Below are 16,961 nucleotides of genomic sequence, written 5' to 3' on the forward strand. Positions count from 1 at the left end.
CTGAAAGTTCAATCATTAGTCTTTCCTAAGCACTTAGCTACCATGGGATCATACTGCGAGTCGTTACCCTGAGACCAGAAGTCCATGCTGAGGCCGTGCTGGGCTGAGAGAACACCAAATACAGCAAAAGATCACCCTGTGGGCTAGAGACAACCACACTGGGCCACTGAGAGATGGCCATGCTAGGCTGAGAGTCCATCACGCTGGGCTGACAGTCCAGCATGCTGGGCTGAGAGGCCACCACATTAAACTGAGAGGCCTCTATGTCATACCGAGAGTCTGCCTTTCTGGGCTGGGATGTCTCCCTGCCAGGCCAGGACACTGCCACACAAAGCTGAGAGGCCATATCACTGGGTTGCACTGGTCAGAGACCAGGTGTCTGAGGCCGCGAGTCTGTGGCTGGGAGAGAAAAGATGAAACAAGGACAAAAGAAAAACACAAAAGAAAAGAAAAAAAGATTGAAGAAAAACAGGAAAAGGAAACAGTTGGAGCAGGTGAACTCGGTTTGAAGAGTCCTACTCTGCTGCCATCTTGGATTACCGGGTCTCAGGCTACAGTCTGATATTGATCAGCTGGTAAATTGGGCAGATCAATGGCAGATGGAATTTAATCCTGATAATTACGAGGTGATCCAATTTGGGAGGTCTGATAAGGGAGTTATATACAAAATGCAAGGTATATGCCTTGGGTGTCCTTGTGCATGGATCACAGAGGGCTGATCTGCAGGCACAACAAGTAATTAGGAGGGCAAATGGAATTTTGTCCTTCATTGCAAAAGGGATTGAGTTTAAAAAGCAGAGAGGTTATGTTGCAGCTGTACAGGGTGCTGGTGAGGCCACACCTGGAGTACTGCGTGCAGTTATGGTCTCCTTACTTGTGGAAGGGTGTACTGGCACACAAAGGGGTGCAGAGAAGGTTCACTAGGTTGATTCTGGGGTTGAGAGGGTTGACCTGTGAGAGGAGAAACTGAGTAGACTGGGATACATTCACTGGAACTTAGAAGAATGAGGGCGGTGGGGGATCTTATAGAAACATATAAAATTATGAAGAGAATAGATAAGACATAGGACGTTTCCACTGGGAGGTGAAACTAAAACAAGAGGACAGAGTCTCAAAATTAGGGGGAGCAGTTTTAGGACCAAATTGAGAAGGAACTTCTTCACCCAGAGGTCATAAATCTCTGGAATTCCTTGTCCAATGAAGTAGTCGATGCTACTTCAGTAAACGTTTTCAAAGCTAAGATTTTTTTTGAACAGGAAAGGAATTAAGAGTTACAGTGAGATCGTGGGTAAGGGGAGCTGAGTCCATGAAATGATGAGCCATGATCTTATTGAATGGCAGAGCAGGCCTGAAGGGCCAGAATGCCCACTCCTGCTCCTAGTTCTTCTGTTCTTATGTTCCTTGGGAGTAGTGAGGAACAAAGGGACTTTGGTGTACAAGTCCATCAATCCCGGAAGGTATCAGCACTGCTAGGCAGGGTGCTGAAGGAGGCATATGGGATGCTTGCCATTACTAGCCAGGGTGTAGAATATAGGAACAAAGAAGTCTCGTTGTTATTTTACAGAGCATTGATTAGGTCATATCTGAAATATTGTGTATCGTGCTGGTCATTACACTGTGAGAAGGTTGTGATTGGACTGGAGAGGGTGTAGAGGAGATTCACCAGGATGTTGCCTGGGATTGTCGGAGTGGGGAAAATATTCCCTGTTGAGGGAGTCGATTTCCTTCTAGAGAATAGTTTGTCAGGACTAAAGGCAGTAGCTTCCCCAATAATTACAGAATGTCCAAAGGAGATCCAAGAAACAGAACAATGACAGGAACAGGTTCCTGGTCTCTCTCCTTCATGTGAGGTAACCAGGGCAATGGTTAAACAAAATCCATCAATAAGGGTTGATGTGACACCACAGCAAGTGAAAGGATCGCTGAAACATTCCAAAAGGGTGAAGATAATCCAGGTGGAGTGTTTGGTATGATGTCCCTAATTACAGCAGATCCAAGAAGCAGATCCTAAATGAACTAAATGAACACAGTCAGCTCATACTGAGGTCGTGGCTGGAGGGGTTTCAGGGTATTATTACCTTCAGAATGGAGCGCTGATGAGGAAGTGGAGACCTCCCCCCCACCCCCACCATGGACCCACAGATGCAGAATGGTCGGTTAGACATTGGCTGGTGGTCCCACCCAGCTATCATAGGGAGATATTGTGGGGAGCACATCAGATTTCCATGAGAGGACCATAGTGATTTGGAAAACACAGGCATCCTGAATCATGTGTTTTACTGAGCAAAAATTGTTTAAATATGTGGTGCAGTTTAAAAAAAAATGTCATACTGCAGCTGGCGGAATCCGCCAGCTGCAGATGCATCTGTCCTATGCAGTATCAGTCAGAGTGAGTGTCGCACAGTCTTTTTGAAAGCCAACTCCTGCCTTCCACTGAGAATAGCATCCATCATGTTGTGTGACACTATCAACACGCTAACTGGGACGGACTTACAACCAATCTCACAACTCATGACTGGGCATCCATGAGGCACTGTGGGCCATCAACAGCAGCAGAATTCTGCTCCAGCACAATCTGAAACATAACAGCCCGGCGTATCCCCCACTCAACCATTACCATCAAACCAGGGGACCAACAATGGAGAATTCAGGAGGGCATGCCAGGAACAGCACGAGGCATGCATTAAGATGAGGTATTAACCTGGCGAAGCCACGAAAGAAGACTCCTTGCATACCAAACAGCATAAGCAGCAAATGATAGACAGAATTAAAGAATTCCATAACCAACGGATCAGGTCTAAGCACTGCAGTCCTGAAACATCTTGTCATGAGTGGTGTTGGATGATTAAACATCTCACTGGAGGAGGAGTCTCCACAAATATCCACATCCCCAATGATGGAAGAGCCCAGCACAGCAGTGCAAAAGATAAAGCTGAAGCTTTTGCAGCAATCTTCAACCAGAGGTGCCAAGTGGATGATCCATCTTGGCCTCCTCCAGTGGTCTCCAGCATTACAGATAAAAGTCTTCAGCCAATTCGATTCACCCCACATGATGTCAACAAATGGTTCGAGGTCCTAACAAAACTGGAATCACTGGGTATCATTGGCAAAATCTTTTGTATTTAGAGCCATACCTGACACATAGGAAGATGGTCATGATTGTTAGAGGTCAGTCATCTCAGCTCCAGGACATCTCTGGAGGAGCTCCTCAGGGTTGTCTCCTTCGCCCAACTATCTTCAGCTGCTTCATCAATGACTTTCCCTCCACAAGGTCAGAAGGGGTGATGTTCACTGATGATTGCACGATGTTCAGCACCATTTCCAACTCCTCAGAGATTGGAGCAATCCAAGTTCAAATGCAATAAGATCTGGATAATATCCAGGCTTGGGCTGAAAAGTGATAAATAACTTTCATGCCATACAAATGCTAGACTCTGACTGTCACCAATAACAATGTGGCCAAACAGTTCTTCAAGTCCACTCTGCCATTCTATCATAGTTGATTTGTTTGTCAACCCCATTCTCCTGCCTTCTCTGTTACCCTTGATTGGTTTACCAATCAAGAAACTATCTATCTATACACTCAATGACTTGCCCTCCACAGCACTCTGCAGCAATGATTAATCCACAGATTAACCACTCTCTGGATGAAAAATCTCCTCCTTATCTCAGTTCCAAAGGATGGCCCCTTCCTTAAGAAACAATCTAACCAGTGTCCCTTGACATTCTGTGGTGTTACCATCAATGCGTCCCCCACTATCAACATCCTGGGAGTTGATAGCCAGCTGAAACTCACCAAATAAACACAGTGGCTACAAAAGCAGGTCAGAGGCTAAGAATACTGCAGCAAGTACCTCACCTCTTGTCTCCTGAAAGCCTGGCCACAATCTACAAGGCACAAGTCAGGAATGTGATGGAATACTCCCCACTTGCCTGGATTGGTGAAGCCCCAACAACACTCAAGAAGCTGAACACCATTCAGGGCAAAGCAGCCGCTTGATAGGCACAGCATCCACATGTAACCTTGCCCTCTACCGCCGACATTCAGCAGCAGCAGTGTGCACTATCTACAAGATGCACTGCAGAAATTCACCAAAGATCCTCAGACAGCACCTTCCAAACACAACCATTTCCATCTGGAAGGACAAGGGCACCAGATATATGAGAACACCATTACCTTCAAGTTCCCCTCCAAGCCATCTTGACTTGAAAATGTATTGTGTCCCTTCACTGTTGCTGGCTCCAGATCCTGGAATTCCCTCCCTAATGGTGTTGTTGGTCAACCCACAGCAGGTGTACTGCAGCAGTTCAAGAATAGCTCAAGGGCCTTCTCAAGGGCAACTAGGGATGAGCAATAAATGCTGGCCAGCCAGCGATGCTCACATTCCACAAAATGAATACATTAAAAAAAAACTTGTCAAGTTGTAGGTCAACCTCCACACATTATGAAAGCAGCATCCTTAATTCCTCTCCCAGTTTTTGAGGAACCATTCAGTCGTGTAGAGGTGTGTCCAGCACTGAGTGTAGCAGAAAGGGGATGAGAAAAAGTTTGAGAGCCAAAGAGAATTGGTCAATTCTCAAAGTGAACTTTCTCCTGTGAGGTGAACAGACTCAGAGGCATTAGAGAATTCAGATACTGCATTTTTGTATCTGGAGAAAGATTAACAGAGGGACAGAGGGAGATTGCTCAGAGAATACAAAGAAGTTTGTCTGAGGAGTGGTTGAGGTCTGTACTCGATCAGTATTCGATGGAGTTGAGAAGGATGAGTGAAAATCTCAGTGAAACATACAGTATACTGAGAGGCCTGGATAGAGTAGACATGGAGACGATGTTTCCACTTGGCAGAGAGACTGGGACCAGAGGGCACAGCCCCAGAAGGGGCCATCCTTTGGAACTGAGATGAGGAGGAGATTTTTCATCCAGAGAGTGGTTAATCTGTGGATTAATCATTGCTGCAGAGTGCTGTGGAGGGCAAGTCATTGAGTGTATAGATAGATAGGTTCTTGATTGGTAAACCAATCAAGGGTAACAGAGAAGGCAGGAGAATGGGGTTGACAAACAAATCAACTATGATAGAATGGCAGAGTGGACTTGGTGGACTGTTTGGCCACATTCTGCACTGATACATGGTCTTTAAAAGATACACTTGGATGCACCACATTAATTGAACATGATGTGGAGATAGATAATTCAGACCCAATAAAACAAAACCCATTTTGGCTAAACCCAGAGAAACTGGCCAAAGTGACAAAGGAAGCTCAATGTTTGTTGGAAAATCAATTGACTGAACTGTCAGAGTAATTGGAGTTCTCCCGTGTAGGATTGAGCAAAATTCCCTATTCTCTAAAACCCTGGATTTTTAAAAACCTTTTAAAAATAAAGAGACAGCTGGGCTGAGCTCTGGGAAAAACACAGAGACACGGAGATGGCTGCCTGGAACCATTGTTCTGCCTGGAATTCCAGTTCACACCTCAACCCTTAAAGAGCACCAACCAGAACTCATTCTCCAGACTGAACCTCACTTTTACAACACAGACATTTTGGAACCTGTACAGATACTGGACATTCAACACAATCAATACTTACTCACAGGGATATTGGGCATTCAACATCAATCAAGATACATTCATCCATACTCTTAACTGTCAGGAAGCCAACTGACCCTAAAGGGAACACCAGAAACACATTGGACAATACAGATCTGAGGGGAGATAAAGGGACACCCAGCCTGTGTAACAGCCAGCCCTAATCTGAGGATGAGCCTTTTCAACAACAAGTTTCTGCAGGAACAGCTTCAGCAAGCCCCAACAAGCAGCTTCAGAACCAAGAACTACAGAGGCTGAACAGAGAAGCCGAATCCAGAAATCAAACCAAGAGCATCATCGCAACAAAGGACACCCGAGAGCAGGAACACCAACCAAACGCTATCTGAACAAAAGCTTCCAGAGTCAGGCCTGTTCTGAACACATTCCCAGATTCCTTCGCCCCAGTCTTACCTCCACTCTCCACCGCACCCCCCCCCCCCCCCCCCCCCCCCCCCCCCCCCCCGCCACAGCCATTTATCTCTCAGCTCTCAGCCCATAGGCCTTATTCTTGATGAAGGGCTTATGCCCAAAACGTTGATTCTCCTGCTCCTCGGATGCTGCCTGACCTGCTGTGCTTTTCCAGCACAACACTCTCAACCCTGATCTCCAGCATCTGCCGTCCTCACTTTCTCACAGACCTGTCCTGAGCCAAGAGAACCGACAGCGAGAACCTCACCAACAGGACACATATTAAACCTGTATTTTCCTCGATGCTGAGCTGAAAACCCTGAGACCCCAAAGTTTCCCTCTGAGCTCGCAGGGAGGGGATGGTGGGTGGTGGCAGTGCATTGGGACCCAAGGGTAGGGAGCCTGATTAAAGTTTGTGTGACTCAAACTGTTTTGCTTCGAATAGTAGAAAGTGAGGACTGCAGATGCTGGAGGTCAGAGTCGGAAAGTGAGGCTCTGGAAAAGCGCAGCAGGTCAGGCAGCATCCGGGGAGTAGGAGAATCAATGTTTTGGGCAGAAGCCCTTCATCAGACATGTTGGGAAGGACGACTTGCGGAACATTTCTGGGACACATGCACCAAACAACCCCACCACCCTGTGGCCGGACACTTCAAATCCCCCTCCAACTCTGCCAAGGACATACAAGTCCGGGGCCTCCTCCACTGCCAACTCCAAGCTACCCAAAATCTGATCAGATTAGATTAGATTCTCTACAGTATGGAAACAGGCCCTTCATCCCAACATGTCCATACCAACCCTCCGAAGAGTAACCCCACCCAGACCCTCTCCCCTACCTAATATTTACCCCTGACTAATGCACATAACACTATGACAATTTAGTATGGCCAATTCAGCTAACCTACACATTCTGATTAGATTAGGTTCCCTAGAAATTGAAAACAGGCCCTTCGACCCAACCAGTTCGTACCGATCCTCTGAAGAGTAACCCAATGAGACCCATATCACTCTGACTAATGTACCTAACACTGCGGGCAATTTAGAACGGCCCATTCACCTGACCTGCACATCTTTGGACTATGCACCCAGAGCACCCGGAGAAAACCCGGACATGGGGAGAACGTGCAACCTCCACACAGACAGTTGCCGAGGGCTGGAATCGAACCTGGGTCCCTAGTGCTGTGAGGCAGCAGTGCTAACCACTGAGATACTATGTCTGGAAGAAGAATGCCTCACTTTCCACCTTGGGACGCCCCAACCACACGACATCAATGTTGTTTTCACTAGTTTCGTTATCTCCCCTCCCCACCCCCCAACGAATATCCAATCCTCCAACTGGACACCACCCTCTTGAACCTTCCAAATCTATCCATCATCCATCCCACCTATCTGCTCCACCATCCCTTCTGAACTATCACTATCACCTCCCCCCCACCTGCATCTACCTATCTCCTTCCCAGCTACTTTCCTCCACCCCCTGCCCCACCTTCCTATTGATCTCTCAGCCCCATTCCACTCCCACAACCTTCACGATGAAGAGCTGATGCCCGAAACATCGATTCTCCTGTCCCTCAGATGCTGCCTGACCTGCTGTGCTTTTCCAGGGCAACACTTTTCCACTCTAGCTCCTAGTAGTGTATAACCAGTGTTTAATTTGATAGTGTATTTAATTACTGTTCTCTGTATAATGGATACTGGTAATTTCACTGTTTATTACATTTACATTTGCTCCTGTATTATACTTACCTTTTGTATTGAATAAACCCAGAGATTCCTTTGCCCTGAAACACCCATCTACTGCCCTCTTCATTTGACATTTTTATGTAAATCCAGCAGCAGAACCAGGGATCTGGGCTAGATTCAAACCATCTAAAAATCCGCAAATTACTGATCATAAACTGGACAGGGTACCCTGATTGCACTGTAAGAGTAATTGGAGTTCTCTTGTAGTGTTGGTTCTGAAACCAAATGTTTCAATTAGATTCTGTGTAGACAGTTGGAAAGTGAATGTAGTCACAAAGATGGATTTGTACCCTATTCCCAGGCCAGGAGATTGCATTGATAGGGTAGGTAGTGTGTCATTCTTATCCAAAAGTGATTTGTTAAAAGTACCACTGACAACACGCGCAAAGGAAATTTCTGCATTTGCTGCATTCTGGATCTTTGTATACAATGGAAAACTCAAATACGTTCTAAACATTTTGGGATGACAGGGTGTAGACTGATAGCAGCACTGAAGAAAACTAGTTTTATTCACGAAATGGTTTTGGAAAATTTATGGGATTAAATTCAAATAAATCCACAGGATCCAATAGTCTACACCTCAGATTACTTCAGGAAATGCCCAAAATGTTTGGAAACATTGATGTTCAAGATTCTATACATTCTGGGATAATCCCCACTGACTGGAGAGTTGCTAATGTAACATCACTATTTAAAATGGAAGGGAGAGAGAAACTGGACAACTTAGACCAATCAGCCTGAAAATACTCGAGTCTATTATGAAAGATTTAATCACTGAAAGACAGTGACAGGATTAGACAGAGTCAGCATGGTTTGTGGAAAGGGAAATCATGCTTAACAAATTGACTGGAATTGCTTGAGTCTGCAAAGAGCAAATTTGACAAGAAGGAGGCAATTGACATAGTACATTTGGAAATTTTACAAGGTTTTTAATAAGTCCCACAGAAGAGAGCGTAAAAAATTAAGACTCCTGGGACTGGGGGCAGTGTACTGACATGGATAGAGAACTGGTTGGCAGGCTGGAAACAAAGAGTAAAAATAAACTGGCCTCTTTTCTGAAAGGGTACCACAGGCCTGGATCCAGCTATTCACGATATTTGTTCATGGTTTAGATGAGGGAACTTAAGAGTAATATCTCCAAGTTTGCAGATGACACAAAGCTGGGTGGAAGGGGGAGCTGTGAGGAGGATGCAGAGATACCTCAGTGTGATTTGGAGATGTTGAGTGATGGCAGATGAAATACAATGAAGTTAAATGTGAGGTTACCCAGTTTAGTAGCAAAAATTGGAAGCAGATTATTATCTGAATGGTGATAGATTGGGAATGGGGAGATGCAATAAGATCTGGGTGTCCGTGTATACCAGTCACTGAAAGTCAGCGTGCAGGTGCTGCAGGCAGTGAAGAAGGTAACTGATATGTTACCTTCATAGTGAGAGGATTTGAGTACAGGATCGGGGATGTCTTGCTGTAATTGTATGGGGTCTTAGTGAGACCACACCTGGAATATCCAAACCAAAACTGGTTCAGAGACAGGAGACAGTGGGTGGAGGCAGAAAGTTGTTTGTGTGATTGGGTCCAGTGTGCAGTGGGATACCACAGGGATCAGTGCTGGGTCCCTTATTGTTCAGGATGTATTGAAACAATGAAGATGAGAATGTGAGAGGTGAGGGGTGGGGGTGAGTGGATGATGACTGAATTTGTAGATGACACAAGGTTTGGCAGATGGTTGACAGTGAGGAAGAAGGTCTTAGGTTACAGGAAGATCTAACTGGATCGGTCCGATGGGCAGATCAGAGTCAGATAGAACTTACCCCTGATAACTGTGAGGTGATGAACTTTGGAAGATATAACAGGTCAACAAGGTATTTATGAAGGTAGACAGAACACTTGCCTTTATCATTTCAGGTATAGATGAGAAGACCAGGGAAGAGATGTTGGAGCTGTACAGAACTTTGGTTACGCCACAGCTGGAGTACTGTGTGCAGTTCTGGTCATCACGCGATCGGAAGGATAGGATTGTACTGGAGGGGATGCAGAGAATAATCACCAGGATGTTGCTTGGGATGAAGCATTTCAGCGATGAAGAGAGGCTGGATAAACTCGGGTTGTTTTCTTTGAAGCAGAGAAGGTGGAATGGGGACCTGATAGAGGTGCATAAGGGTATGAAGGGAATGGGCAGAATGAATAGAAAGCAGCTTTTCCCCTTACTCCGAGTTGGCACACATTCACTGTGAAAGACAGGAGCTTTAGAGGGGATTTGAAGAGCAGGTTTTCATTCAGAGGGTCTTGGGGGTCTGGTTTGCACTGCCTGGGATGGTAGATGAGGTGGCAAATCTCTCAACCTTTTTAAACTACTTGGATGAACACTTGAAATTTCGTAACATTTAAAGCTATCGGCCTTGTGTTGGAAAGTGGGACTGGTGCAGGTTGAGTGTAGTTTGGCTGGGTACACAGTTAATGGGCTGAAGGGCCTCTTCTGTACTGTTGATTTTATGATTCTGTTGTGTGCAGTTTTGGTCTCCTTATCTGAGGAAGAATGTTCTGGCTGTGGAGGGAGGGCAGCGAGGGTTTACCAGACTGATTCCTGGGAGGACAGCACTTAGACCTGAGGAGAAATTGGATTGGTTAGGATTATATTCACTGGAGGTTAGAAGATTGAGGGGGGTCACATTGAAAAATCGAAAATCCTAACAGGATAAGGCAGGATGTTCCTGATGTCTGGGGAGTCCAGAACCAAGGATTACAATTTAAGGATATGGGAAAGGCCATGTAGGGCTGAGATGGAGAGAAATGTTTTCATTCAGTGAATGGGAAGCCTGTGGAAGTTTCTGACATTGAAAGAAATTGAGCTCAAACCACTGAATGCTTTCGAGAAAGGGCACGATATAGTTCTCAAGGTAGAAGGGTTCAAAGGTTACGGGGACAAAGTGGGAACAGGCGATTGTGGTGGATGATCAGCCATTGTCATATTGAATGGCGGAACAAGCTCCAAGGGCTACTCCTGCTCCTAGCTTCACTGTTTGGGAGACTATTCATCAATATGGAAACGTATTAATTGAAAACACAAATTTGCCTTGGGTTAGGAATTAGTTTGGAGGCAGGAGACAGAGAGGAGGGATAATGTGTGTGCTCTCCAATGAGCAAAATGTGGATAGTCGTGTCCCCAAGGATCTGTGCTGGGACCTGAGTGTTTCACAATATCTCTCAATGATGTGCATAAAGGATTAGACAGCCATATATGTAAGATTACTAACCACACAGAATGAGGCAGCTAGAAGGAGGTTACAGAGATAGGGAGGGTTGAAGGACAGGTAGGGTTTGAGAATAAGGATGAGAATTTGTAAATCATGATGTTGTTGGACCGGGAGCCAATGTCGGTCAGTGAGGACAGTGGGGGTTGGGGATGGGGCTTGGTGCGAACTTGGATACGGGCAGCAGAGTTTGGGATGAGCTGAAGTTTACAGAGGGCAGTGGCTGTGATGTGGCACAGGACAACATTGAATTGATCACATTTGGAGTCCCAAAGCAAAGAGATTTTGAGTGAGTGATCTCTGTGACGTGGAGATTTGGGGTTCAGATCATCCTCAAAGATAAGGCCAAGATAGCAAGGAGTCTGACACTAAATAAAAGCTGAAAAAGCTGTGGTTGCTGTAAATGAGAAACAGAAACAGATATTGCTGGAAAAGCTCAGCAGGTCTGGCACCATCTGTGGAGAGAAAGCAGAGTTAACATTTTGGGTCAAGAGAACCTTTTTCAGAACTGTTCTGTTTTTGTAAAGAGTGCTCAGGGAGAGGGATGAAGTTTTTAGTGGGATCTGAAAAGGATGGATTTGATCTTCCCAATGTGTTTCCCTGTGAGCCTGGCTCCTCAGTCCTGACTGCTCTTAGCTGCTGTGATTGTCACTGATTGGACACTTATTATTAGAGATTCTGACCACAGCAGAAAGCCCCAGTGTAAAAAATAAATGCAAGGACTGTCAGATCGCAAGGTTGAAACTTCACTGAGAGAGGAAGTGAAAGAAGGAGCTCAGAGCAGCTGGACGTTTGTTACTGAGATGGGAGAAAACTGTGAACTGTCTGCACTCCCTGGAATCTGACAGCACATAAGAACATTAAAACCAGGAGCAGGAGCAGCCTATCTGGCCCCTCAACCCCGCGCGCCATTCAATAAGATCATGGCTGATCTTTTCATGGTCTCAGCTCCCTCTACCCACCCCCTCACCATTACCCTTAATTCTTTTACTGTTCAAAAAATTATCTGTCTTAGCTTCAAAAACATTTACTAAGGAAACCTCAACGACTTCGCTGGGCAGGGAATTCCATAGATTCACCACCCTCTGGGTGAAGAAGTTCCTTCTCAATTCAGTCCGAAATCTGCTCCCCCTAGCACAGGAGGAGGCCATTCAGCCCATCATGTCTGTGAGTGATCCCACTGCCCCTCCCTCTCCCCATAACCCAGCAATTTTTTCCTTTTCAGCTCAATCTCTAGTTGCCTCTTGTAGACCTGGGTCCACAGCAGAGACTGTTCCCTAACCTGGGCTCCAAATTGGCATCTTATTCATTCACTGGGAGACAAACTGCCTGGGCTGGGAAATGGAGCTCACGACCCTGAACATTCCCTCTCCCCTCCTGAGGGACAATTGATGCTGAGGGATAGTTCCATGGAGCCCTACAATATATACCCTACCATACACACTTCCCCATTCTGTGTGTAAAAGGCTGGAGCTTGCCAGCAGGATATTCAATTGCAGGAGCCATCATCAGTTTGATCAATTCTGACCACATTCACTTTCCAGAATGTTTAAACTCGTTACTTATATAAAATCTGTCCATCTCCTCCTACGTGTGAGGCAGGGAAGGGGCCACTCCATTTGAGACAATTTGGAATTTATGGAACAGAAATGGAGTAAGCTGGGAAAGGACATCGGAACCATACAGTTTGGAGGTGGGATGAGCAGGAATAAGGATTTTTGTGGTCAAAGAGATGATGTAGTGCAGAGGCAAACAATGTTGTGGAGATTGAAATAAGAGACCTATGTGATGGAGAGGAAGTGGAGTTTGAAGCTCCAATACTGGAGGGTCCAGTGGGAAAGAGGCCCTGGCTTACTGCTCCATTGGACATTCCAGTGGGATGGAGGCCCATGTTTCCTGATCTCTGTTGGAGGTTCCAATTGAGTCTCATGGAATTGGAATGTTGGCATTTCTTGCAGCAATTGGAATCTTGGTATTTATTATAAAAGGACTGGATTACAGAAATAAAGAAATATTGTTACAATTCTGTGAGGCTTTGGTGAGACCACATCTGAAGCATTGTGTCCAGTTGTGGTCTCCTTACTTGATGAAGGATATGGTGGCACTGGATGCAGTTCAAAGGATGTTCACCAGACTGATTCCCGGGATGAAAGGGCTGTCGTACGGGAATGGCTGAATAGCTAGGGCTTGTACTCACTGGAATTCAGTCGCAAGACGAGAGATCTGAGTGAGCTATATAAGATGCTAAAGGGGATTGATAAGGCAGACATGGAACAGATGTTCCCTCTTGTGGGCCAGACTCGAACAATAGGTCATAGATATGGAGTGAGAGGAGGTCGGTTCAAAACTGAGATGAGGAGAAACTACAGGTGGCACAGGGGTACAGTGGTGAGCACTGCTGCCTCACATTGCGAGGGACCCCAGTTTGATCCCACCCTCAGGCAACTGTACGGAGTTTGCACATTCTCCCCCTGTCTGCTTGGCTTTCACTTGGGGGCTCCAGTTTCCTCCCATAGTCTAAAGATGTACAACCTAGGAGGACTGGCCATACTAAATTACCTATAGTGTCCAGGGATGTGTAGGTTAGGTTCATTAGTCATGGCAAATATAAGGTGACAGGGACAGGGTAGGGAGAACAGGTCTGGGTGGAATGCTCTTTCAAGGGTCATTGTAAACTTGTTGGGCCAAATGGCCTGTTTCATACTGCAGGGATTCTGTTCTATTGTAACTCCTTCTCTCAGAGTGTTGTGAATCTGTAGAAGTCACTGCCCCCAGAGTGCAGTGAAGGCAGAATCAATCAACAGATTGAAGAAAGAAACAGATAAAAGCAGGATAGAGGGCAATAGGGAGCAGTCTGGAAAGTGGAGATGAGGGTAAGACCAGCCATGATTATGTTAAATGGCAAATGGGCTTGAAGGGCTGAATTACCTATTCCTGCTCTTCATTCCGAAGTTCCAATCTTGCTACGGCAATGTGATCCATGTAACTGGTCTCTACAGGAGGATCCAGTTGCAAGAAGTCGCAGGTTTACTGGTCTCTGTTGGAGGGGTCAGTTTGAAACTGGTCCATATTTACTGGAGAGTCCAATGAAATAGAGGCCTTTCTTTCCTGGCCTCTATTGGAAGGCCCAACAGGAATGTTCGCTCATCTCTGTTGGAGTATTCAGTGGGAAGAAGGCTCATATTTACTCATCTCCATGAGAGAGTTCAGTGGCAAAGAGGCCCATGTTTAATGGTCTGTATTTGATGGTCCAGTTGGAATGAATTCCATGTTTCCTATTCGCTACTGGAGGTTCCCAATAGGTCATGGACACCATGGTAGGTGTGGGCATCAGTTCCTTTATGTTGTAATTGTGTGATGGGTCCTGGTTTCATCCCAGAACCTGATTGTGGAAGGGGAAAGAGAAGGGAAGAGATTGGACAATGTTGTGGATGGATCAGTGGGTCAGAGTCTGTCCTGTCCGTCCAGCTCACACTGATGGCCTGAGGATCTCCTCTCTCTGCTGGGCCTTCATGGAATGAGCTTTGTGTCCAAACCAGTGAGAATGGGCCAACAGCACAGAAATGCCTTTCATTTGACAAGAATCTGTCCATCTTCCTGAGACAGGCTGATGCGTAGTCAATGTGAGAAATGGGGCCTTACTCCAGGAAAAGACATGCTTCTGTGGTCAAGAGTTAACATCCATTAGTGAGGCAGAGTTGCCAACTGGGACATTCTGAGAAAGAGAAAGGCAGGGTGTGTGTGTGTGTGTGTGTGTGTGTGTGTGTGTGTGTGTGTGTGTGTGTGTGTGTGTGTGTGTGTGTGTGTGTGTGACAGAGAGATAGAAGGACAGAGTGTGAAAGCGAGAAAGGGATAGAGAGAGTCTGAGGCAATGTAAGATGAGTAAAAGGAGAGAGAGAGCAAAATAGAGGGAGATAGAGATGGTAAGGTTAAAGAATAGAGAGAGAGAGAGAGAGAGATAGGGTATGGGACAGTGTGACTGAGAGAGAAGAATAGAAAGGAGAGAGAAAAAGACAGAGTGAGTGTGAGACTAGGGGTAAAGGGAATCGAGTGAGAGAGACAGACAGACAGACAGACAGGTTCTGGTCACCACATTATGAGAAGGATATGACTGTACTCAAGAGGATGCAGAGCAGATTTCCCAGGATGCTGCCTGGCCTGGAGGGTCTGAGCTATGAGGAAGGATTGGAAAGGCTGGGATTGTTTCTCTTGGAGCAGTGAAGGTTGAGAGGGAACCTGCTAAAGGGCTATAAGATTATGAGGGGCAGAGATAGAGTGGACAGGAAGGCAATTTTTCCATAAGTAGAGGAATCAATACCCAGGGCAGATTTAAGATAACACAGACGGACAAAGATAGAAACAGGGAGAAGGAGTAGGGTTAGGGTTGGGGTTTCGCCCTGTGAGGCTGCTCTATCATTCAATATGATCATGGATGATCGTCTCCCTCAATGCCAAGCTGGGATTAGTATTGTTAGATCATTGATGACCTGGATAGATTTGTTTAATGCTGTTCATGTCATTGAGCTTCTGATTGAGAGAGGGACAGAAAACACACAAAGAGAAAGAGAGAGAGAGAGAGAGAGAGGTTCACATTGTGAGATTGAGTGAGAGGACAAGGCATTTAACAGCTACCCCAGGACTCAGTGTTCCAATATACCAGAATAGCGCCTGCTATAGAGATCAATTAGAGAGTGACAGGAGGGAGGGACATAAACAAAGAGAGAATGAGAGAATGAGAGATTGAGGGTATGAGGAGAGAACAAGTGAGGAAACAGGTAGATAGATAAGTGAAGGAGACCAACAGATGATAAGAGACAGAGAGAGAGAGATCAACCAACACAGAAGGAAAGGGAGATAAACAGAGTGTCAAACACACATGGAAAAAGGGAAAGATATAAGTGGTTATATAATTGGGAGAGGACAGAGTCGGAAATGGAATAGAAAAAGAGGGAGTAAGTCAATGAATGACAGAATATATACAAGAGAAAGGGGAGAAAGAGAGAAAATGGAAAAGGGATGGAGAAAGTTCGGAAGGATGAGCAAGAGAGAGAGAGAGAGAGAAAGAGAGAGAGAGAGAGAAGAGGAAGTGTGAGGGGCTGACATGGCTCTCTCTGCCCGATGTCATTTACATACTGAGGAACACCCAGTCAGACTCTCACAGGCTGCAGCTTTATAAAGCAGAGCCCAGTGAAGGGAGAGTTTATCAGGAACCAGGCACAGGGACAGCAGCACACACCATGATTTCACACATCGAGTTGGTCTGGCCCCTGGCATTCTGCATCGCAGGTACATCAGCAATCTCTCCTTCCAACCTGAATCTTTAGCCCTCCATTTTACTTCAGTTCCACAGATTGTGATTGAAGGGAAAATGCTCAGTGTCTTCAACAATTTCTCATTTGACATGCTCTTTTTTTGAAAGTTCTGATTTCACTGTGTTTCTCTCTGACCCCTCAGGTATCAGCGGAGACATCATCATGACCCAGTCTCCCCCGGTGCTGTCAGTGGGACTGGGCCAGACCGCAACACTCACCTGTAAATCCAGTCAGAGTGCCACGACTGATGTTGAATGGTTCCAGCAGCGAGAAGGACAGAAACCCTCTCTCCTGATCTACAATGCAGTAATACGAAACACAGGAGTCTCCGACAGATTCACCGGGACAGAAGTGTCCATCACACACTTCACCCTGACAATCACCAACGTTCAGAATGAGGATGTTGCTGACTATTACTGTCAGCAAAGTAGGAGCTGGCCTTGGCACAGTGATACAGAGCCATACAAAAACCTCAATACACACAGCACCACTGCCTGTACTGACACATCCCACTGCTATATATAATATATAATAATGGACACAAAGTCCCACCTCCTGCCCTGACACATCCCACCACCATACATAATATATAATAATGAACACACAGTCACAGTTATATATAAACAAAACTTAACAAATTAGCTCCATGCCAGGCTTGTCACTA

The 16,961-nt window shown here is 45.8% G+C and overlaps 1 gene segment (V, D, J or C); it reads left to right on the top strand.

Annotated features, from left to right (window-relative positions):
* The first annotated feature begins 16,203 nt into the window (after nt 1-16,203).
* LOC132818590 (immunoglobulin kappa variable 3D-15-like) lies at nt 16,204-16,936 on the top strand. The segment is given in 2 exon segments: nt 16,204-16,271; nt 16,440-16,936. Coding segments are annotated over 2 exon segments (432 nt in total).
* The last annotated feature ends 25 nt before the right edge of the window (nt 16,937-16,961 follow it).

This window comes from Hemiscyllium ocellatum, chromosome 9 (assembly GCF_020745735.1).
Source record: "Hemiscyllium ocellatum isolate sHemOce1 chromosome 9, sHemOce1.pat.X.cur, whole genome shotgun sequence".
Taxonomy (NCBI): Eukaryota; Metazoa; Chordata; class Chondrichthyes; order Orectolobiformes; family Hemiscylliidae; genus Hemiscyllium; species Hemiscyllium ocellatum.